At 40.0% G+C, this 25,627-nt stretch overlaps 1 protein-coding gene across 1 annotated transcript in view; it reads right to left on the minus strand.

Annotated features, from left to right (window-relative positions):
- The window catches only part of MAP3K5 (mitogen-activated protein kinase kinase kinase 5), a 2,923,819-nt gene that overhangs the window by 1,936,439 nt on the left and 961,753 nt on the right, over window positions 1–25,627 (minus strand). Inside the window, exon 4 of the mRNA XM_044087116.1 lies at window positions 829–1,022. Within this exon, the coding sequence (XP_043943051.1) occupies window positions 829–1,022 (194 nt within the window). The remainder of the gene's footprint in view (window positions 1–828; window positions 1,023–25,627) is intronic.

A 25,627-nucleotide genomic window follows, 5' to 3' on the forward strand; every position in this document is an offset into this window, starting at 1 on the left:
AATGAATAAAGGACCATCAAACAGCAAGACAAAAAAAATAAACAATGTATAAAGCATAGTTTGCATGGAGGGATCTTTTTTGCACCCATCATGTAGGGGCACCCTGAATTAATTGAACTAATTTTATGGTAACACAAGTGTGAAAAGGTAAAAGTCTAATATGAACAATCATTCAGTAAACAATATTCTCTTTAATCTTATTAGAACAGAAACTAAGCCAGAACATATCAACAGGTACAACAATGAACAGAACACCATACTAAAAAGTAATCCATGAAAATGGTTTTCACGTAAACTACACTTTTTGGGTACTGCAGCAATAAGAGTTGCCATGACCTTTGATCAAATGGGAAGCACAGCGTAGTGGTACTGCTACTTAGTAATCTGGATAACTATTATAAACTAGAACAGAAAATAAAATATCTACTGGGCAATTCAAAATTAGGTTACAGGTGCATATTTTTCCACAAATGCTCCTAAATATCTCTGTTTTAATACTACAAAAACATTCACTTTTTTTGGAAAACTTGTCAAATGATCTGGTCAATATGCATTTCATGCAATTCACTATAACAACTTAAAATAAGAGTACAAAATCACTATCGGATAAGATAGGATTTTCTCAAATGCCCCTGTGCTATAGGAAACTTGACCCTGCTCCTACAACTTCCATCTTTCTCAGTAATGACAAATTACTGTATCACAAATATGGAAGGGTAGAGACACCACATTACACAATTAAAATGTGATATATATCATCACAGCAATTACCATACAACCTAGAATGATGCATACAAGAATCTGAGTTAACTGTTTCCAGCTACTCACCAGGAGCTTGACTGTGCATCTTTAAGCAGCTGTGCAAATCGATCCACCAATGGCAAACAGATTGGTCCCAGCAACAACTCCAAACTCGGCTGCATAAGCTCAGTCAGTCCTTTCATGAAACTGCTTTCGCAGCAATACACTTTGTTAAGTGGTGTCACCATATATGGGATGAATACATAGTTGCCGGTGCACACCTGTAAAAAGGACAAATATTAAGTTACATTTCCTTTGGTACACAGTTAAACTTCAAGGTGAAGCATTTATTGCATGTGCAACAGTAAAGTTTTACAGCTGCAATCTTGACAACTGTTGTGAATTGCAAAACCTGAAAGAACTCTCCAGAAAAGTTTTCACTTTCTATGCATTGTCCACTGCTGAAAAGGTACCACCTCACCTCCCCTGCTAAAAGCAAATCAGGCACTTTTTATCAGTTCCACTGCTATTGGTTCTTGATTTTATTTGTGCACATTTTTACAGTTATGTTCACAGAAGGTGGGAAAGGATGCATTATCTCACTTACCATTTCTAGTGGTAGACTATCTACTCATTCTTAACAACATTCACTCAGTGCTGGTGAAGTGAAAGGTAATACCTTCTAAAACGTTTGCAGTGCACAACACTGATTTTATGTTTCTTAAAATGAAATTCGGGAATTGCACCCATGATTTTAAATGTAGTTTCCAGTCACAATAATGAGTCTATTATAATTTAGTACACTTACACATACGCAAAATACAGATGCTACGTTATGCTTTTGTTGACCAGAGTACAGCACACATCTAGCTGGTCCGATACAATGAACAGTACATAGTAATACTGTTCATACATTCTCAGAGAAGACTGAGAAGCAGATATTTATAGAAGGACATGCACACAAACTAGATACACACCAGAGTAGTAGACTCATCCAGGACCCATTTCAGCCACAGCCTGGTAGTACTGCAGAGTAATTACATAAGAAAGAGTTTACAATTTAACAGGAGGACACAGTAAAAGTTCCAAATATCTCATAATAAGGAGTTGAGCATAACTACATAGCCATAGAATGTGTAGCATACACATGCTGACTTTCAGGGGAAGACTAACACATCACCCTGCACAATAAATTGACATTATTATAAATACACAAAATTTTACAGCAAATGCATGCTTTGCCCTAAAATGACAAACTCAAACTCCATATAAATGCACTCTCCCCAATACTCCTGACAATCTAGATTCAGGATTTATTAGTATTTTCAGGAAAAATGAAGGATGTAAAATGAGTATCCCTGTCAATATTTTTTTTTAACTTTACATTTTAAAATACTGACACCTAATGCTTTGAACAAGGCAAATGAATATAAAACTGCACATGCAAATTACGTTTACAAAGTGAACGTAAACTCAAAATGGCTGTAAATGGAAATCTACAAAAGGTGCTTCATACGAAATATGGCAATGTAAAGGTTCTCTTGAACAAAGTGTGACATAATGCATAAAAATAAATTCTGAACAGTAATAGAAAATTCCAGTTTCATAATTTTTCTTGTGTATTAATTCCCAGCTATTACAACAGCCCTATTTAAAACATCTGAGAAAAGATTTTAGAACTGACATCTAAAAGCAATTCTAGACGACCACAAATTTAATGATGCAAAGAATCATAATTAACAAAAAATTAACCATCAAACTGAAGAATAAATACCAACATTAATGTCAGCAATGATCAGGGATTACTACCAATTTATTTACCATACTCCTGTTCAAAACAGATGGTTTAGAAATGTTGTTTAATTTAAATGTATTTTACTAAATTACTCTAAATACCGATATATGCTCACTTTACAAGTTTTTATTTCAGGTTTCTGGTTTAGCTTTAGGTATATTTTAGGTATATTTTAGTTTTCTGGTGCCAGTTTGTGGCCTGGGTCAGAAACTCTCATTTTGAGATGCAATTTTTATAGGACTTTTTTTGCCTGCATTTACATTTTTTCAAAAAGGTTCCATTCTTCCCTATGTGGGATTGGATTTTCTTCAGCTTCCAAGTTACGGGCACCATATTATGTGAATTTCTGTGGAGAATAGTTAAGTGCTTTTTACAGGTCTTATTTTTCATAAATTTAAACATGTTTTCAGTATTTATGAGAAGTTGTTTTAAGGAGTTCAAAACAAAAAAAGAAAATGAAATTGCACTGTACTCTGTCATATTTTTTTAAATATATTTTAAGAAAATATTATATTGCATAACCAGGCAGAATTTAGAATATAACAACATATATTAAATTAGGATAATAATGCCTATTATGATTAAATGATAATTCTGATATGTCATTCTGATAGCATTACAAAAAACTTACTGGCTATATACAACTCCAACCCTGCCTTAGTTTCTAATAAGATAACAGAAAAAGCTCTGTGCAAAGTTTCAATAGAACAAACAAAAAAAATCATTAGTCTACAGATGACAAGACTAACAAAGGCACATTAGGTGTAACTGGTAAAGTAACATCCATACCAAATCATCTAAAAATAGAACTATGTACTTTTGTTGTTTTACTACTGTAAATTATTTTGTAGGATTTGATATATTTAATTCCAACTTCTTGAACCTTTTCCTATGACACTGCTTCCCTATTCTTCCAGATAGTAGCAATGTAATATTTCACTAGAGTGAACACAATAATTTTTTTTAAATCAGCACTATTTAGTCCTACTGGACAGATGTACAAAATGGTTAATTGACAGTTCCAAGGAATATTACCTAGCCCAATCTTGCATAGTTTTGCCCATGACTCCCCCGTGTCTATTTGAGAAAGGGAGAGACCAAAAAATATGCAAGAGGTCAGCATTCTCTGCAGAGCAGTTTGTGCAGTGTGAAGGATAGGATGCATTAAAGCCAACAATTTTTGCAAGGATCATGTATGCATTTTTAAGTGATAATCATTTGAGTATATTAGACATTTTTTAATTGGGATACACAATGTTCAGTTTATGGCTTTTCCTATTTTTTTACTGTCCATTAGGGAATTATCCAATTTCCTTCATCTGTTAGAAAATTATATCTGAAGTTTTGGATAATTTTGTACTTCTTAGGAATTGTTTTATTGTGAAGAATCTGTGCTTGGAATCTGAATTAATTTCATATATTTTTTTTTAAAATTAACCTAATGAAATCTTTTAGAGAAGATATTTAACAGAGGAAATTTTGATATAATTTTTGTCTTTCAAGAAAAGAAAATCAACCATATTAATCATCTCATTAAACCTGAAGTTAGGGTTCAAGTTAATGGGTCAGAGTAGTTGAGCAACGGAAGTTAAATTTAAAAAAGTTTCATTCATTCTTGAAAAATAAGTGAAGAGTTCTAAAATAATACAATTGATTTTAAATATTTTGAGGTCTTCTTTGAGTAAAAGAGGAAGCACTAATATGTTACACTTACAATCTTTCTTAAAAGTCTCATCCATAATGGTTGCCAGCTATTTTTAAAGGTATTAACATTTTAAACAATTAAATAGAGTTGGGAATTAAATAACATAATTGAAACTCTGGTAATGCTAATTCTACCATTTATTTTAGGGGGCTACTAGGCAATCATAATTGATTCAAACTGTCTTAAGGTACTCTGATGATATGGGCTAGTGCCAGCATAGTCAGCTGGAGTTCTGTAAGAATGATATGCCCTATGAATATCAAACTGATTCATAAAAGATGCTTGTGTTAAAAATGTATTAGAGCTGTATGGTATTTGAATATCAAACTGATTTGCACAAATACTTATGCTACAAATGAAGTAGAACTGTATGGCGTTTGTAAATCAAAATGTGTTTGTAAAGTTGATAGTGTTAAAAAAAATGTATCAACAGTGGGTCCTGCTGGAGAGTGGAGGAATATACATGTTAGACTGTATGTATTTATGTTAACAAAGGACACTGGAAGAGCAGCAGTTAATCTCAGTCCAGTTAGTTTTGGAAAATCCTTGAAATTAAATTAGCTACTAAGCCATAAACACAGCAAACCAGTGTGCTGAATGGAACTGGAGTCAGCAGGTTTGGGAGAGGCCATTGTTTAATAGCCTCTGTAAACAAGAAGGAAAGTGCTCTAATTGTTTCATGGCTCGAGGGCACTGCCATAAACATTTAGGTGCGTATTTATAGCCATCTATGCTAAATTCCTATCTCAGCTTCAAAGGGGGATACTGTGAGAACCTAGAGTCAGGTGACCAGATGAGGTCATTCTGTCAGCCATCTTGGAAATTACGTTTCAGATATTACAGTGGGAAATCTCTCAGTACAGAGTATTCTGTCTTGGATCTGACAACAAAAAGGATCATTCACCACATCATCTGCCTTGCTCTGTTAAGAAAGTAGGGAGTAGTAAACCTCCTAGATTAAGTCAGGAAAATAAGGTTAAGCTTAGTTTAGATATTGGTTTTCTTTATTTGTCCGAGTCTGTCCAAAGTTATTTTCAATATTTCTTGTTATTTGAACTCTGTGGTTTACTGTAAATTTATAATCAGTGTTTTCATGTTCTTCTAATTATTATTAAATATATTTTAAACTTTTATTGTGTCTGGTCCTTTTAGAAAGTATCTAACCTAACCTTTGAGTGCGCTTGTATTTATCTGGTGACACTGTGGGGACCTAGCTGTCATGGTCAATTACTACCATTTGTATTATATATTACACAGAATAATAGGACACCCTTTGCTAAGGGCCCTAGAGTAGCTGATTGTGGAGTGTCTGGAGGCACTGATAACTACCTTATACTCTGGGCAGAAGTGGGCAGAGCAGGTAAATCTATGCCAGCCTTTCCCAAGAGAGTGTGTGTGTGTGTGTGTGTGTGTGTGTGTGTGTGTGTGTGTGTGTGTGTGTGTGTGTGTGTGTGCGTGAGCTACCTAAAGCAGGGACACAAAGCACTAGTTTCACAGAGAGGGTGCTGGAGGACTTGGCTTGGACAATTGGCTGAGGACCTGATCCTTCAGCTGTACCAGTGGCAAGCCTTACTGGGGACCTGTAGGGAGATCGATATAAAGAAACCCATACCCCAAGCTGACTGCATTACCTGTGTGCTCTTAAGAGAAATTGTACTTGGTTGCAGAGAGTTGCATCTGGAAATACTGAGTGTATCCATTTGTATTCCAAGTGAATGTCACTCTCCAGTGTCATTGTTACGATTCAGGCTTTTTGACTACTGGCCCAGACAGTTGTCATCACAGATACCCTATAAACTTACTTAGGCTTGACTTAATTTCTTAAATCTGTATTCAGGGATAGTTTGAAATAATGAGAAATATAATAAAATAACTTGGGGAAATATTCATTTAACTTGCACCACTTTCGACAAAAAAATTCAATTCTGAACATTGACAGATATTTTATTTACTCCATATATTTAGAAAATTTGATTTTATATTTTGCTTTGTATCTCAATTTTATAAAATAACCAAGTATTCAAGTATTTTAATGCAGAATTAATAATACCATTTAAAACAGAGATGTTGACAGGATCGTAGTCTGAAGATAAAAGAAACAACTTAGATTATTTAAGTTTAATCTAGATTTAAATATTGCTCCAAGTAATTCAATGGACTTTAATATTTAGGTATAAACCTTGGCTCTAGATGATGGTCACTGAAGTGACACCCTGACCCCATGTGCAAAGATGGGAAAAAAGGGTTGTGGATGGAGATCACTGTTCCCAATCACGATAATGTCATCTGCAAAACCTGTAAATGGTATATGGAGGAAAGCTATAGTAAGTGTTTTTAAAAAAGATATAGAAAAAGGGGTTTACAGTACAAGTTAAATAAATATGGTGAAAGAGGGAAGCCTTGCCATACTCCTACAGTAATATAGATGGATTTGGATCGACTTATGTATTACTAGTTTACTAGACGCTTTTTGATATAATTAAATACACTGAATAAATAATGCAGGAAAAATCAAACATAGCTAGAATACTAAATAAAAAGGAAATATTAGACTTGTCCAAGGCTTTCACTACATCTTAAAACCAGCATGAAAACCTTCTTTCTGTAGTAAGTATTAAAATACTGTATTGATTCCAAAGAAAGGGTTTGGTCTATAATTTGTCAAGAGTTGATAAAGCCAGATTGATAAGATGATATAATTTGTGCAATTATCAATTTTAGCGTATTTGCCATGCAGGATGAAAGAACTTTCATATTGTGATGCATTGAAGTGATAGATCAACAGCTATTTGGGTCAAATAAATCAGCATTAGATTTTGGGATAAGAAGAGCTTTTAATTTATTTAAATATAGGTCTGAAAAACCCTTTCAGAAGATAATACTAAAAACCATTAGTAAGATTTTTGGTAAAGTATGAATAAACTCCTTGTAAAACATAGCAGTAAAACCATCTGGACCGAGGCTTTTTCATTTTTCTTCCTCCTGATAAACCAAGTTATTTCAGATATTTTAATTTGTTGATTTAGTGTTGAGACATGATCAGAAGTTTAACAGGGAAATTGAATCTGACTTTAAAAAATGGGTTAAATCATCTGTACACGCCTTTATTTTTTTTTTTAAGTTTAGTACAGATGTTTTCAAAATCCTTATAATGTGATCATTAGAGATAAATTTATTATTCTGAAAATCAACTTCTATTATTGATTGGACTAAGTTATCTAATGACTTAGAAGGGGACTGTGTCCATTCTGAGTACTTTGCAAGAACCTTTGTTTTGTTCCAAGAGTGATGCTTCATATAAAGCATAATTAGTTCTTGTTGAAGGGCTCTTTCATTTCAATATCTGCACTATAGTTATTGCTTAGCTCAACTTCAAGATCTCAAATATTGTATCACTTCTTTGTTTGTATTTAGTTTTTTTGTAGTACAAGACTTTACTAATCAATATTCCTTTAATTTATACTTTAAGGGCAGCCCATTGCATGCGAGTCCCATGTCAGATGTTGAAATATTGTGAGTATAAGGATGGGAAACAAATCTAGTTCCTTTATAACTTGCTCTTCCTCTAATAATAAAGGGTTCAGTGTCCAAATACAGTTTACTTTCTTGTTCTTTTTTTTCCATAAATTTAAATCTAGAACTTATGAAAGTTTGGAATAATCTGAAAAGGTTACAGGGTCTGTAATCAATTCAGTGATGGTTCAGGTGTGTTTGTTCAAAACGTTTGTTAGAAATTAGAAATAAATCTATGCATGACCAAGTAAGTTGTTCTGAGAAGAGATGGTATTAGGTGATTGACTGCTGTTAACTATAAGACTGTCAAAATAATACTTATTTAGATTTTAATTCAAGAATTGCTGAGGTCACATTCCTGCCAAAAAATCTAAATCTACTAGTGGTTCTTTCTATGGATCTAAGACGGTGTTCCAACCCCCCCCCCCAAAAAAAAATAATTAATGATTTTTGAACTCTTTAGTAATGTTTTAAATTTGTACTATGAATTTAGATTGATATTGAACATAACCATTCAGTAATACAAGTGGATTATCCAACATGTTGCATTTATAAATACATAATAGCAATATCCATTTGCATCTATATCAGTCAATAACATTTACCTTAAAAGAGCTTTTAATTAAAATTGCAACCCCCATTTTCTGCTAAGTGATACCTGCTGCTATCTTAGGATTAATCCATTTTTTGTTTACCATTTGCCATTAATTTGTAGTCATATTTGTCGCTTGGACAAGAATAACCTGAACTTGTGGCATGTATCATAAATGTAAGAAAAGCTCTCTTTGTTGCCAACTTGAATGCCACATACATTTCATTAATCAGATTGCCAAAACATACTGTATAAACTGAAAAGACAAAGGAAAGATACAAAAAAATATAACTCCTTAGAACTTGTATGTGTATAATAATTTATTAATTTAGTGGATAATAATAAAGTTAAGTAGAGAGAATTTTTTTAAGATAAGAATGTGTTAGCATTGACAATAATAAGCTGCAATAAATCCAGCAGAGAGCTTGAATATGTATTTAGGGGTCAAATGACCATGTTCCACTGAAACCTGTATTAAAATCAAATGGGCTGAAGCGATGATCTTGACTTGTTTTCAATTTTAATTGAATTTTTTATTTGTTATTCTTGTTTCATTGTGCTAGACCTGAAAAATCACTGAGTGCAGGTGTGAAAGCGCTTTTCTGATTTTTACTGCTGTCTTGCTGTATTAAAGTCTGTTTTTATACCGTGCAAGCTAGTTCCTCTTCTTTTTTTGACTGAATTACAATTCCTTTTAGAAGATGAGAAATACAAAACACCAGTGCTGTACATTCACTATTTATTCTTTCCAAGACCACAAGATACCACAAAACTATAAATGCTTAAGTAACTTAGCTAAAACTTTAAGCCAAAGACAGTGAATTTGGTGAGCTGCTTGACTCATTAATAAGACCAGAAAAGTTTACACTACATGAACTGATCAAACGAGGTGCAAGCTTTTAATAGAAGCACATGTCACATTATCAAAGTGGTGGATGAAGATGCAGTAAGTCAGACTACAATTTCCTGGAAAGAAAATAACAAGGAAATGGAAGATTGCAATATGAAACCAAGCCATGTAACAAGGCAAAAAATAAAGTACAAATACATTGGAATATGAGACAGTCATGATGCACAAAGTAAGCATGGTGCAATTCAGATTCAAGTCCTGTATACTAGTTGTAGCTATAGGCATGTCAAGAAGCGTACTCTCACATTAAATCATTCTCACAAAAGCTGTGTTAGAAAGAATCATCTGCCAAGCAGGTACTAAAAAAAGCCAAGTTTGCTCAAATGAATTTACCCGACAATGATCAGTAACAGTTTACTGGCAAAACTATCAAGAAAAATAGTTAAAAGACTGAAATCTGCAAGTACATTAGAAACAATGAGTCAAGAGGCAAACTTGAGTGATAGCAAGAAATGCTTAGAATTAATAAATGAAATGTTAAATTTAAACTACATGCGGGTACACAGTGCAATCCTACTTCTAAAGATACTTTCGAAACATTGAGACAAAAAGGCATGGAAAAGAGTTATGTGCATACTAGTGGTCAACAGCTATAAATACATGAATATAAAAATAAAAAGTACATAATGTTCCATGACTGCAGCACTTAAAAAAAACAAAGTAAACTTCAATATATTTGGGTTGTATGGCCTGTGAGAAAATGTTCGGGATGTGAGGATTTTCTGAGCAAAAAAAAAAAAAAAAAAAAAAGTTTCAAAAAAAGTGCAAGAAATGTAATATAATAAATCAATAACCGACGGCGTGGTGTAGTATATTGGTCAATAAATTTCAGTTCAGAACAAGTAGAGCTGAGCTGTGTCATATTGTGTGTACAAAAAAGCAAAGAATGAAATGACAGCATAAGTAGTAGCAAATGCAAAGAATCTGTGGCGTTAAGGGCCCACAGGTGTGTAAAAGTCTGAAGCAGACATCTTGTGTGTGTAGATTATGATTCCAAGTTTCATGAAATTAACAAAAGATAAAAGTGTGAGTGTGATTACTGTAATAAATGTTATGTTCTCAACATCTGAAGACCTGTCACAATATCTAACTGCCTGCAGTACAAAAATCAGCAATTCTAACGATCTGTGCAGGAGTAGAAGTTCAGACATACAACATTCTATCTACAGGATCCCCACTTTAATGAACACATAGAACTACTTAAATAGGAAAATCTGATGCAGCAACAGCTACACCTGCCATCTTATAATTATGGGAGTATAGGAGTATTTCATTGTAGGGACTCAAGTCACTCACCAGGCTCAACTGTTACTAGGTAAAAGTTTGGAAAACCAATGAACTACTTCACTTACATCACTGATTTATAAAAAAAATAGTATAAAATAAAGGGAATGCCGAAGGGAAATCATAAAGACAGAGGGAAAGAAATATTACTTTGACAAAACTGTAGGAGACTGCCAGATTAATAAACTGAAGAAAGACTGAGTACAGAGAAATCAAGGGAAAGTTTGCAGCCTCAGGTGAAATTATTGGGAAAGCAGCTGTACCAATATCCTCTAATTTGTGAAGAATGAAAGCTGTAAAGGAAGAATCACAGAACTGTATCACGAATATATCCATCTTTAATAAATAGGGGCAACCACAAATTTCACATCCAATACTGTTACAAGAAACTAGAAACTTCTAGAACTGTGACAGTCAACAGCTGTAGTTTCTTTTTGTCACATCTACATTAAACATTATAGTGCAGCAAGAATTCTTCCGGAAGGCAGATAAGATGACCAGAGTGAATAGTTGTATTACATATTCTAGATGTCAAAAGCCAGTGAAGAAACTAGACAGCTATATTAACAGTTTAAGAGCTGATCAAGGTGCATCAAACTTAAAGGTTACAACTAGCGGTTTGGGTGCTTGATGGAATAGAAAGAGATCATTGGTTTGCACAATCTGGGGAGGGCGATCCTTGTCCAGCAAATGCCATGGCTCCACCGACAAAGCCATCCTTGGGGAGGGTGGTCACTACCACCCAAGCCAGTGAGGATAGCCCTTGTCAGTGCATTTGGAGGAGCATGAATGCAGAGGTGGCCCTCACAGTGACACAAGTGGTATCACCACCACCGGGAGTTGTATGTCATGTGGTACATTTTCTATTAACAGTCTGAATAAACATCTCACGGAGGTATGTTACACATGAGGGTTACAAAGTGGGTGCCTAATATGCCATAAAACAGAGGTATGCTGTCAGCAGCATGGATCCAGTGTGTGTGTGTGTGTGTGTGTGTGTGTTGTTAGTGGTGTATTCTGACAAACATCCAGACATTTCGCCAACACCAAGCTTAAAAAAGGCAATGACATTTAAGAAAGCAAACTGTAAATGTTTTTCCTATACTTGACTTGCAGAGGCATTTTTCCAAAATGACTGAGTAATGACTGTTCATATATGTGCTCACAATAAAGGAAGGTAATGTTCCAAAGGAAGGACATACTAACATTGACCAAATGATATGAAAAACTAAACTTTTACTCAAAAAGTTCATAGGTGCATACTAGGCTAACCTAGCCATACAACCAAAAAGTATCCCATCAGTTATTTTGCCTTAGATGTTATTTTAAGGGGAAAAATAGCTTTTTCCTGTCTTGCTTGCCTGAAGCAATTGCAACAGCCCATTACATTCTTTTAAAAGTTTTATGCCTAAGACTGTCCATCTGACCTTATTGTATTACATGCATGCTGATTTCCACTCAGAGACTACTTGAGGCACAGAACTAAGTACTGATGCTGGTGCACATGAGGTTTAAGCCAATAATTTTTAGTTTGACAGGGCTTCCCATTCATCAGTGTACTAATATCCACTAGCATTGGAGGAAGAAAACCCTAAACTGTTTTCCGGAGCTTATCTGCTTAGCAGTCCTACATCTGTGTCATACTACTTGCTTGGAATCTCCAGATAGCACCACCATACTATGTTATAATACAAACACACACACAACAGTAAATGCATTATACAAAATGTGGCTTTGACATCGATGTCACTGCACTAGCTATTCCTACTGTTAGGGAACACGGCAAACTGCCATCTCCTAGCTCGACATTTGCAACTCCCAATGGGATCCCTTAAATCCCTAGGACTAACATTAAGTCACCACAAGATCAACATCCCGAGAAGTCAGAAGGTTCACCTGGGAAAGAGTTAAGTCTCGGGATAAACAGAAAGAAGCCACTGGGGGATCCAGGGGTGGGCAAGTGCGGAAGCCGGGGGTGGGGGTGGGTAGTAGCCACAGGTTGAAAGCAAGTCAGGTAGGGAAAGTCAAACATCTTATGTGCGCAACTATATAAAGGCTATGAAAAATCCATAACTTTTAGTTATGTACTTACCATAACTTTAGATGTATGGGATCCATCTCGCCTACATTCTCTACAGATGGGTTCGGAGCTGATCCTATGCTCCGACTCGGCACGCTATACAATAGCACGAAGTCTCTTATTGGCTGAGTTACCTCATATCCCAGAATGCACCACTACTGCTTCCCCAGATCTTGTTTGTCCGCACACATGCACACACACACACACATAGACTGTTGTTATAAAATTGCCAGGTGTTTCAAGAGAGGAAACAGTTGTATTCGGACCGTCCGGTCTCTTCTGGCCTCCAAGGCAGGGGGAAGGAGGGTGGGTTATTAGGAATGTAGGCGAGATGGATCCCATACATCTAAAGTTATGGTAAGTACATAACTAAAAGATGTAATGTGATCCTATCTCACCTACATTCTCTACAGATGGGACAGCGTCCCTAGCACCTAATTCCTGGGTGGCTCATTGGAAAACGGTCCGGAGAACCGTGGAACCGAAGGAAGCTCGACCCCTAGATGCCACATCCAATTTGTAGTGAGTAATAAAGGTGTGTAGAGAAGACCACGTAGCAGCCGCACAAATGTCATTAATAGAGAGCTTGGAATGAAAGGCTGCCGAAGTGGCCATAGCCCGGGTAGAATGAGCTTTCACTGGGATTGTAAGCTCTTTATTTGAAATGTGATAAATATGACTGATGCAGTCTCTGATCCACTTGGCAATAGTGACTTTCGTGATTGCTTTGCCCAATTTATTGTCCGAAAAGGACACAAACAGTTGATCTGATTTTCGTGCTTGGTGTGTCCTATCCAAATAGAAACGTAATTGTCTGTGCACATCTAAGCTGTGAAAGGTATACTCAGCTCTGTTTGTATATTTAGGGAAAAAAAAACGGTAATTCCAGTGATTGTTGCAAACAAAAGTTAGAACAAACCTTTGGTATAAAGGATGGGTTTGGTCTAAGAGATACTCTATCTTTGTGAAATACCAGGTATGGTGGTTTGACACAAGGCTTGAAGTTCTGAAACTCGCCTGGCTGATGTAATAGCAACTAGAAGGGCAGTCTTCCAAGAAAGAAATTTCAAGTCACAGGTTGCTGCCGGGTCAAAGGGGGGTTCGGTTAACGCGCCTAACACCACGTTAAGGTCCCACGGTGGTGCAGGATGCGATATAGGGGGCCGTAAAAGCCAAGCTCCTTTAATAAAAGCTTTGCACAACTTGTTGCTCATTAAAGGTGGTTCTGCGTTCTCATGAAAATTGGAAATAGCTGCCAATTGAACTTTGATGGTAGACACCGAACAACCCTGGTTGAACAGGGAAGTTAAAAACTTCAGAACCTCTGACACAGAAGCAGTCATAGGATCTAATCCTCGGAGTTGGGCCCAAATAGCAAACCTCTTCCATTTACTACTATACATCTTTTTAGTAGAAGTCTTGTGGGCGGAGGACAAAATATGCATGACTTCAGGGTCGAAAGAATGGCTTCTAACTATGGTCGAAGAGGAGTAGCCAAGCTGCTAGCTTCAATGAATGGAGGGACTGATGGAGCTGTCCTGACTGATGCGTCAGGAGGTCCGGAACTTGGTCCAGGAACCAGGGACCGTCCAATGCATACTTGCGAAGAAAGGGGAACCAAACTTGACGAGGCCAGTATGGGGCGATTAGAATCATTTTGCTTCTCAGTCGGATAGCCTTCTGAATTAGCTTGGGAAGAAGGGGAACCGGTGGAAAGGCGTATAGCAGACCGGGGGCCCAAGCTTGGATCAGAGCATCCTTGGGGGTCTCCCCGGGAACTGGAATGAGAGAGAAGAACTGTTGGCATTTTGCGTTGAGGGGAGTTGCGAAAAGATCGCAACATGGAACTCCCCATCTCGTGAAAATCTGTCTCGCCACTTTGTGATTCAAGGACCATTCGTGAGGGGAGAGAATAGTCCTGCTCAGTCTGTCGGCTATCACATTGGATGTTCCTGGAATGTGAGTTGCCACTAGAAAGCGTTTGGTAGCAATCACCCAATCCCATACTTTCATGGCCTCTCTGCAAAGGGGGTAAGACCTAGTCCCTCCTTGCTTGTTCAAGTACCAGACTACCGACATGTTGTCGGACTGAATGGCAATCGTCCCCTGGGGGAGGTGATCGTGCAGCGCTTGCAACGTTAGAAGCACCGCCCTCATTTCCAGGATATTGATGTGGAGAAGATGCTCGGAGTGCCACGTGCCTTGGACCGACCTGTCCAGATAATGTCCCCCCCACCCTGTCTGGGAGGTGTCCGTAGTCAACGTGGTCAAGGGGGATGGGGGAACGAAGGGTCGCCCCTGATCCAGGTTGGAAGAAAGAAGCCACCAACAAAGATCCTGTTTGCACGTCTCTGTGATCACTATTTGGTGACTGAGGGGGAGGTCTTGATAAGACCACTGGACTGAGAGGAGCCACTGGAGTATCCTCATGTGCAATCTTGCCAAGGGGACGAGAAGAATGGTGGCTGACATGGAACCTAACAGCTGTAGGACCATTCTCGCTGGAGCGCGACGTCTGAGGAGTAACGCCCGAACCGGAGACTGCAATGTTGCTATCCTTTCCACAGGAAGATAGACTCGCATCTGCCTTGAGTCTATTTCTGCACCAATAAACAGAATACGCTGTGATGGCAGCAATACGGATTTTGTCCAATTGAATGTGATTCTTAAGGAGCTGCCTAAGGAGATAGTGGCTGCTAGAGTTTTTAAGAGTAGATGCCTTGAAGTGGCAGTTAGGAGCCAGTCGTCTAGGTATGGAAACACCTGGAATCCTAGACTTCTCAGGTGAGCAGTCACCACTGCCAAACATTTGGTGAACACCCTGGGGGCTGTGGTGAGACCAAAGGGCAGTGCACGGAACTGAAAATGACTGTCCCCCAGGCTGAAGTGTCCCCTTGACGCCTGATCTATCAGAATGTGATAATAGGCGTCTTTGAGATCGATGGAGCACATCCAAACACAGTTCTCCAGAAGCGGGAGAATGGTTTGCAAGGTGACCATCCGGAATTTGGACTTTTTCACTGATCGGTTTAATCTGCTGAGATCCAAAATGGGCCTCAGGTCCCCGGTCTTTTTTGGTACCAAAAAGAATCTTGAGTAAGTCCCTGATCCAGCCTGATCTGCGGGGACAGGTTGGATGACTCCTTTTTGAAGCAGCTTTGAAATTTCGATGGCTGCCATATCCCATTGACTGGGTGGCGGGTCCGGGATTCTTTGGGATGGTGGAGGGGGTTGAGAGAAGGGAATGGAGTAACCTCCGGCGATGATTCGGAGCACCCATCGGTCCTGAGTGATACTTTCCCAGGCCTTTAGGTGCCTCGAAAAATGACCCCCGACTGGCTCCGGAGCTGCACAGTTGGGCACTCCTTCAGGGATGCTGGAAGGAGGAGCCACGAAAGGACTCGCGGTCTCCAGTGTTGCGGGGGCATCCGCTGCCTCTGGGACGGCGTCTCCCTGAAAAATTTCCCCTTCCTCTGCCTCTAGAAGGGGAATTGCTCTGCTGCGATGAGTAAGGCTTTTGAGACTTACAGAACCACATTTTCCCTCCTCTTCAAGCCTTGGGATAAGGTCTGAAGGGAGTGGAAAACCGGGCCCCTACGGCAGTTAAAGTCTTACCCTCCTGCTTGCAGCGAGTCAAAGTGTCCTTTACCTTGGGTCCAAAAAGGGAGGACCCATCGAAGGGGGTGTCGGCAAAGGAAGACTTAAAGGCCTCCGCAAAGTGACACAGGCGTAGCCAGGCTTGTCTCCGTTGAGCAACACCTGTGCCCGCCGCTCTGCTCGCTCCTTCGGCTGCATACGAAATGAGCCTCATGGACGAGTTGGATAGGGAGGAAAGGGTAGCCAACTGGGAGTTAACCATCTGGGCTAACTGCTCCGGTAAGTTACCGGAGAGGGTATCCGACAGCTCCTTGACCAAATCCCTCTGCAGTCTCGTAAAGTGCGTCAGGTAATTCAGAGACCTTAATGTAAAGGTTGCTGAAGCAAGGGTGCGCTTCCCATACCGATCCATGCTCCTAGACTCCTTATTAGGAGGATGGACGGATGTTGAAGCCTCTGCCACATCTTGTTGGGTAGCAGATGCCACCACCAAGGCATCTACAGCCACACCTTTGGTAAGAAAGTCCTTATCAGGGGGTGCCAAAAGGAATTTATTGGGGCGAGCTGGCACCGGTTCAACAGAGTCCGGATGTTCCCACGCCCTTCGAGAGATCAAATCCAGGAGCTCATCGAAGGGCGGAGACACCCAGGAGGCGGAGGGCTGAGCCCCGAAGGCCTTGAGGAACACAGACTCCTCAGCAGAAGGGGGTTTGGACTGCCAGTCGCCTCATTGCTTAAGGATTTCCAAGATGTCCGCAAAGGAGACATCATCCAAGGACGACTTGGGGGACCCTTCCGCATCATCGAGGTCGGTATCCGAGGTGAGAGACTCATCAGGGGAGTCCACGTGCTTCCTCTTGCATTGTCTCTTCCTCGGGGGTTCCTCTGAAGACGTTTCGGAGAGGCCTCCGGGAAGAAGGGAACCCCCGACGTGGGTAACCTCAGGCCCCAGGGCTCCACTGTCGTGAGACAGGGGGATTGCAAAGGAACCAGTCTCCGTGCCAAGGGAAGGTGGTGGTGAGATGGTAGAAGTGGCCAGAGAGGATTTGGCCAAGGCACTCCTCATGGCCTTGAAGGCGGGACCCCCACAGTCCTGGGAAGGATCAACCCCCAAGGCCACAACAGCAGTCGGAACTCCCGCTGCCGGCGCACCGAGAGGGAGGCTCGGAACCGCAAGGATCGGTCCCGAAGCGTCCCCCCCCCGGGGCCGACAGAGGAGGTCCGCGTACCGAACACCGACCTGAAGGGCGGGGTTGGAGTTAGGGTCGGAACCGACCCGACAACTTTCATCGGCTCCACCAACACCGACTCCAACGGCACCGAAGCTGTTGGAGGAGGAACCAAGATGGCAGGGTGGGAAGACGGCTCCGGAGCCGACTGGGCTGGAGCCGAGACCAACTTTTGAAAGACCGGAGACTGAAAAAGCCTTTGAAGCACCCTGTCTACATCCGAATCGGACATCCTCGAGGACCAAGAGGAGACCGACCGGGTCCGAGTCGACTTCTCCGCCGGTTCCGAAAGACTGGGGGACCGGCTCCGAATGGTGAGAGAAATATCGGCGCCGAGGGAGATTCCAGCACCACAGCAATTTCCCTCGGAGCCGATGTGGACTTCGGCACCGAAGGGGAAGAGTCTGAGCGGGCAACCTTCATCGGCTCCGAAGGCAGTAGAGCCGATGGAGATGACTCGCCTCTCGATGCCCAAGCTCTCGGCTCCGAAGCCAGAGGAGTCGAGGCTGGAGACATCGAGGCAGACCGTTCCGCCCTCAGCTCCGAAGTCCGTGGAGCCAACTGAGAAGCCTGCCTTGACTTTTTTGCTGCCAGATCCGACGGGCTGGTCGGAGCTGAAGATTTTTTCTTCCTCGACGGGGAAGAAGAAGAAGATAGGGCTTCTTCAAAGGAATGGGGTAAATAAGCCCTTTCAAAATCAACTTGTTTTTCCTCTCTTGGAGCACGCGAGAGGAAAAAGCGTGGCAAACGCTACAGGATTCCTGTAGGTGCTTCGGCCCCAGACAGTATACACATAACAAATGGTCGTCCGTAATGGACATTTTGCAAGAGCATTTTGAACATTTTTTAAAACCTGATGGCCTATGTTCTTTAGACATGGCTATCTACTTCCACTAACTTTAACGAGAGAGAATTTCAACACTGACTATAAGAAAAATACACTTAGACTAAGGCAAGGTCCCTCTAAGTTAAACGGGAACACTTGCCACCAAGAAAAAATACAATCTACCACAAGTTGTAAAAATTAAAACACAATGAGTAGCTGTTAAACAGCCCTGACTAAAGCGCGAGGGCTAGGCAAAGGCCCCTCTAACTTAAACGGGAACCTTACCGTTGACAAAACACAATTTACCACAAAGTTTAAAGGAAAAACAGTCACACAACAATAAATAGCTGTTAAAACCGCTTTTGGGTAAATTTAGCAAAATTTCTGACAGAAATTTAAGCACTAGAGGTACTTAGCTCAGCCAAGTCCGAGACCACGTCTATGCTGTAGAAGCGGCAAACGAGATCTGGGGAAGCAGTAGTGGTGCATCCTGGGATATGAGGTAACTCAGCCAATAAGAGACTTCGTGCTATTGTATAGCGTGCCAAGTCAGAGCCGAGGATCGGCTCTGAACCCATCTGTAGAGAATGTAGGCGAGATAGGATCACATTACATCTTATACTTAAATGTTTAACCACCACTCCATTACAGTTGAGCATAGCTAGGAAGTGGGGTCTGACAAATTTTGTTTCCCTCTATTCCAAGTGCAAGTGTATAGATCCTGTATAAATCATATGCTTGCTAGTGAGAAGATTTTACAATAGCTGAGTTTAGCGGATGGTGATATTATAATTACTGTAGAGGTTAAAGCTCCAGAAACAGCAGCTAAAAGCCATTAGATGCTTCCTGTGCAAGTGATCTAGTTTGTCCACTAATGTAAATGAATGTATTTTTATGCTTGCTTAGTGGTTGCTGAAATGTAACTTACTCATAATTAGGGGAGAAATTTTGCAACAAATTAAAAGTCATGGGTGTAACTGCAATCATCACAGGTAATGTGCTTGCTACAAAGGCAAGCAGGACAGATGGCCTGATTGCACAATGGCAGAAGTAAATACAAACTTCTGTACTAGCAGAAAGCTTCCTGCACTTAATTATAGTTGGAGAATAAGGCTACAAGAGCCCAGGGCTGGTTTTAGCATTTTGGGGGTCCCCACCAAATGTAAATTTGGGGGCCCCTTAGGCACTTCCAGTCTAAGTATTACCCTGTCACTGCCAGTACTCCTAAGCAACCTTTCAGTTCATGCTGCAAACATTTAGTAGTAGTACACACAGGCTGACCTGTATCTACGATGCTCTTACATTACAACTGGCCTGTATAACAAACTATGTTGGCCCATGTCAGAGGAACATTTACAGGTACTGGCCTTTAGCTGCAAGAATAATACATTACAACTCTATGTACAGGTCTGGACTAAGGTCATATGGTGCCCTAGACTTACTACTTCTGCCTCCCCCACAAACTCTCCAGTCCTCCCCTCTGCTCCCCCATCTTGGGATCCCCATACTAAGCACATTCCTTTTTCTTCCTTTTTGCAAACTTTGCCTTACTTTTCACTTTTTCAAGAAGCCATGACTTTTTGTATGCTCTGAAGTGTATTTTCTTTTTTCACAACCTTTTCATGCAATGATGGCTTAAGAGAAATTGTGATTAAGGAAAGAAATTCAGTGTTGGTGTTCAGCTTTATTTTTTCTTCTATCCTTTCGATATACCTTCCATTACCAAGACAGCAAAGTAATAAACAATATTTGTTATACATCTGGCTTATTTGAAATAATTCAAATAAGCCAGAGCCCAAAAGCCATAGGGTTATATCTGCTCTGGGATGCATGTTAGAGTATTTTCTCAACCTTTTAATCCAATGGTAGCTTAAAACAAAAATCATGGGCAAGAAAAGAATTTCAGTCTTTTTTTTATTAAAGGAAGATATAAGTTGTGCCCAAAGCTTATTGTTCAAAGCTGACAACAACAGCAGCTCACAATAAACTAACAAGCCAGTTGTTGTGAGGATACACAGGTTCTATTTGGGAACACTTGCCTATCCCCTAACCCCCCTCCAAAAAAAAGAGAGTCAATGCCTACATACCCCTCTAGTGTTAGATTGGGATGAATGCAGAGGTTCAAATTGCCACAGCCATGTATTTCAAGTGTCTGCTGACATGCATAGTATGCCTCGTCACTCCTCACCATCGGGCATTATTAGGTGCGTGCACAGATAAAAATCTGATATTTTTTACACACACAAACGCATGCATGAGTTACAGTAATACTAGTTTTGTACTTATTTAAGCAAATAGAAATGCACTGTGCAACACACAATGCTACACTACATCAGTGACTGCTGTTTAGCAGTTGTCAAACAGCAGCAGGAGTACGTCACTTTTATTTACCTTATTGAGGAGTAATGCATACTTGTCACTTTCTCTGATTTCATACACCTTCCCTGTTTTGCTCTGTCCTACATAAAAGTTTGATTTGCTTATAAATCATTCAGGATTACAGACAGTCAAGAAATGCAGACATCAGAGTTTTATACTTTTTATTGTTCAAAAAGTGCATGTTGAGGCAAAAGATGTTATTCTACTATTTTTAAGTGAATTAGAGAAATATTTAAAACATGTTTCTGGTTTTGAGCCTTTACTCTGCTATTATTTTCATCTCTGCCCAGTTATAGTGTCTGGTTCTGCCAGTATTTATACATTTCCCTGAAAGAGAAAACCATTCCTGAAGAGCAGCATTATCAGCTCTTCTTACAATCCAAAGTTTGCACTGAGATCAGTCACTCTGGTCTGTTGATCTCTATAGTGCTTACCCTGCTCATGTTCATTACCAGCGCTATCCTAACAGGGTCATATCACAGTCTTGCCAGGTTAAAGAGGATAATCAGAAAAGTAATACTTTTTTTTCTCATTTTTCCCCAACCAGCAGCAGCTTTTGTGGGGCCCCTATACAGTCAAGGATGATTAAAGGGGCCCCACTGCAGCCACAATTATTGGAGTTACCTAAAGCTGGCTATGCTGTTAGTTTTAGTGGAGAGAATGTCCACCAACTGGGTTTAAGTATGTCAGGGGCAGTATGTCAGTGGTAAAATATTTAATGAAACTGTGAAGCCTGCTATTTGATAAAACACTGTTACTATAATCTTTAAATTTTAAGGGAGATATAAGTAAGAGTTGTTACCCACGTGGCTTATTAAGTACACAAGACTGTTGTACTAGCTTTTGTTGGTTTTAGAGATGGTAGAAAATATCAAGATAAAAATAACTTATGGTTGGGGCCCCACAGAAAAAAGAGGGCTCCCAGCAACTGCAGGGTTTGCTGGTGCTTAAAGCCAGCTATGCAAAAGTCCCCCTCCCAAAAAAAAAAAAGGCTAAGAGTGAGCCTCCCCAAATCAGGCTCTATCAGGCACCAGCCCCACCTACATCCCCCTCCTTTTATTAGTTACAGCGGGTGACACAAAAAGCTTCATGTTCATGAAAGAAACAGCTTGCTGCCTTTTAAGAGAAAAACTAATTTCTGTCATCATGAATGGCAGAAGACACAGCTTACATGTGTAAGTAATGGGACTTTCCTACTATGTATGAATCTGTATGACTCCGGGATGATGCAAAGACTAACAATGAGGCTTTGGCTGGAATGGCTTTCTTTGCTTGCCCTGTCAATAGCAAGTATTACAAATCTGCAATGGTTCCACAGTCAGTGCACAGACAGCACAGGAATGAATGCATGTGATCATTTCCCTCATTAATTTCCTGATATGTAACTATTTTCTCAGCAAAAATGTGACGTTGCCAAATGCACACCAAGGAGACTACTATGAAACTAGGTAAGACTCCAGTTACGTCCCTTTTTTCTACTGAGACTTCTCAGACAGCAGTAGCGTTAAAGGACCACTCCTTGACTCCAAGTTAATTTTTGTAAATTGTTATGAAACCAATGGTTGTTGCAGTAGATATTACACTTCTCACATGTACATCACTCTGAGGAAGAGAGTTCATCCGTTTGCTTCAGAAATTGCCTTGCTACAATCTAGCTTCATATGGTGCAGAAGGATAGAGCCTTAACTGTGACCCGGGCAAGTGGGGTATAATTAGTGGCCCTGACATGTGTGAATCCAGGTGGAGAGAAGACAGAAAGGAAGGGGCATGTCTCGCTAATCTGTACCCTGAACAGGGAGGGGGGACTGCATGCATATGAGGGTACACTAGGAGGAGCATACTCCGTGGTGGAGACTGGGGAGATTACTGCTACAAGGGCAATGGAAAGAAGACCCCTTGCTGAAGACAGATGTCTTCCACCTTCAGCTCACTGCATTCCCTCTCCTGAGCCTTGCTTGGTGAGTACCAGTACAGACTGTTAGAAAATGGGAAAAAATTATTGAACCACTCCTGATGGCTTTCTGAATGAAGTCTCATCTTGGTCAAATACCTCCCCTGTGATGGGGAACAAACAGGCTGATTTACCAGGAGGGTCTGAAAAAATGGCAAACAGTGGGGGAAAACAGAACAGAAGAATTAGTCGTTGTTCCACACAGAAATATTATCATACATTCAGACTTGAAGGTTTTTGAGCACTGATCCACATTAATTACCAAATCATACTGCTCCATTAAAAGCCTCTGTAAGTAAAAAAATCATCACTACTGCAAGGTTCCTAGCTAACATTATTATCAATTGCTCCATATATTGCCTATTTAATCTACATTCTGAAAAAAAAAGTTCCATGCATGGAGGGTGAAGACTGAGAATTACAGTGGAGATAATTCTAATATCAAAAGTTGCTAATGTACACTTTTATACTTTGAATAATTTGCTGAAATGTGCTAAATGCTTCTAAATATGTGAAACAGATTATTGACTGGCTTTTACCTTTAAATTACAAGAAAAATGTGGGTCAACCCTTATGATGTGCTGCTGTCGATTTCTTATCTGAGAATAAAAGATAAGGGCCACAAATCATTGTTCAGTTTTTACATGCAAGAAATAATAGGAAAGTTATTAGAAAATGATGAGTTGCATTTAAATGTATTTTCCGAAGATTAGCAGTATGTTGCGGTCTGCTTTTTTATGACTAAGAAAGTCCACATCACCGATATGCTTCTGTAATTACAATGTTTTTTAAAACTGAATATTTTATTTTTTATCCAAGTACCTTTTCTGTTCTCTACAATCCTACACACCACATTCCACAGTATATATAAAGCTTTGACATCTTCAATACATCAGTTGAGAGAAAGGTCTCTTCTAAACTATGCAGTTTCCCAAAATGACAAACAGACCTCTTGTTAAAAGGTCAGCAATGGGGTCTTTCTTAGCTTATTGTCATTAGTATGCATGATTAAAATAGATATTGCTTCTTAGCCTTTTGGAAAAGATCAAGTGTACTAAATTAGATATCCACACCTACTTGTACTATGTTTAATATGGAAAAAGGTCAGCATGATTTATTTCCTTTTCAAGGACATCTGCAGTCTTCATTAATTTTAGTGGAGAAAAAAATGTGTTAATTTTTGGGATGTGAATGTGAGAAACGGAAATGTCTACATTCTAAGTAAACAATTTAGGAACCTGTCAGACGGAAGCATTATCCACTGTCTGGGACAAGGTCATGCTGCAATGATCTAAACAGAGTACAACATGAGCTATTTAGAGCAGAGAAATAATGTGACAGACTCTAGGGATGACCCTACACTAACAGCCATCCCTTGGTAATACATGTTCATAATGCAGTAAGACAGTCAATTACTAAATATAGCTTGTATTTCAAACAGTAGGTTCATAGGTTAGTACTAAGCTAACTGCCCTTGCGAGTCATTTTAAGCCTAGCCAATTTCCCCTTGTGAGACTCAAACCCTGCACCTTGTGTTTTTAAGGCAAACACCTTAACCATTAGGCCACCCTCCCAACCCTGTATCACCAGTTGTTAAAATACTCCTGTGAAAAAAAAAATAAACCAGTGGTAAGAAACCAACTTTAGTTCACACTCAAGGAGGCAAAATATATATATTGCTATGCAGGACAATAGACTTCAGCTGAAGATCAAAGGCAGAAAACACATGTATGAAGACACTGATTAGGACTCACAGATGTGGCATGCACTGCATTGGGATATTATTTTAACCTATATGTGGGTAATAACCTGTAGTTCAGAGTCATAGGACTAGAGATCCAATACTGGCTTTATCTGACTGGATCCCACTCTAGCAAACTTGCTATAAACAGCACTGAGCTACTCCTACCAGGGCCTTTTATACAACCTAACACGAATAATGGGCGATTTCAACTACCCCCCCATTAACTGCGAAAACTACACATGTACCAACTTTTGTGCTCAATGTTTTCTGGAATTCATAAATTCCAATGCCTTGGATCAACTTATCCACACCCCCACCAGCAGCAGCAATATCCTAGATCTGGTCATTACCCACATGAGCAACCGGTGTTCCACACCAGAGGTCAATTCCTCGTTGGTCAGATCAGACCACAAGCAAATCACCCTAGACATCCACATCCCAGCCTCACCCCCCCCCCCCCAATTAGGGAAACCACCGTAAAAAATTTCTCCAAAGCCAACTTCACACTTAAGACAGAAGTGGCAAACTTCACAACACCCATGCTGATGGACAATAGAGATACGACTGCTGAATCTTACACAATTGCACTTTATAAGCACTTACACGGAGTGCATGGATCGTGCAATCCCTAACAGAACGAAGATGCTATCATCCAAAAAAAGGAAGCTAATCTGGTGGTCCCCTGCTATAAACAAACTCAACAGAAGAAAAAACGGTTGCAAAAAAAAAGAGTAAAATCCCATGATTGGAGGAACTCCGTGGTCAGCCTCAGTAAGAAGCTGAAATCCCTCATAAAATCCTCCAAAGCTAGTTACGAAAACAAAAATCGCCACTGATTCTAAAGACAGCCACAAAGCATTCTATAGCTATGTCAAGAATCTCTATGACAACACTCGGATCTGCTCCGAGTTACAGCACAATGGCACTAAATATGCAAAACCAACTGATATTGCCAACATCCTGGCAGATAGGTTCATTGCTAACTTTACCCCTCTCTCATCCCAAAAAGGGCCCATCTCTATACCGGAAGAATACAAAGTACCTGCAATCATGGCTGCACAGGTAAAAAAACACACTCGTCAAAGCCAAGAACACAGCATCCATGGGACCTGACAACATCCCAGGCTGCGTTCTACATGAACTACAGAACGAACTGGCACCCCACCTAAGTACCATGTTCAATCATAGCCTCAGCTCAGGCTTTGTGCTCAATGAATAGCGCACAGCAACGGTTATCCCACTCCACAAAGGGGGAGCCACCAAGGACCCAGGGAACTACCG

This window comes from Protopterus annectens, chromosome 1.part1, assembly GCF_019279795.1.
Source record: "Protopterus annectens isolate FY-2018-M chromosome 1.part1, PAN1.0, whole genome shotgun sequence".
Taxonomy (NCBI): domain Eukaryota; kingdom Metazoa; phylum Chordata; order Ceratodontiformes; family Protopteridae; genus Protopterus; species Protopterus annectens.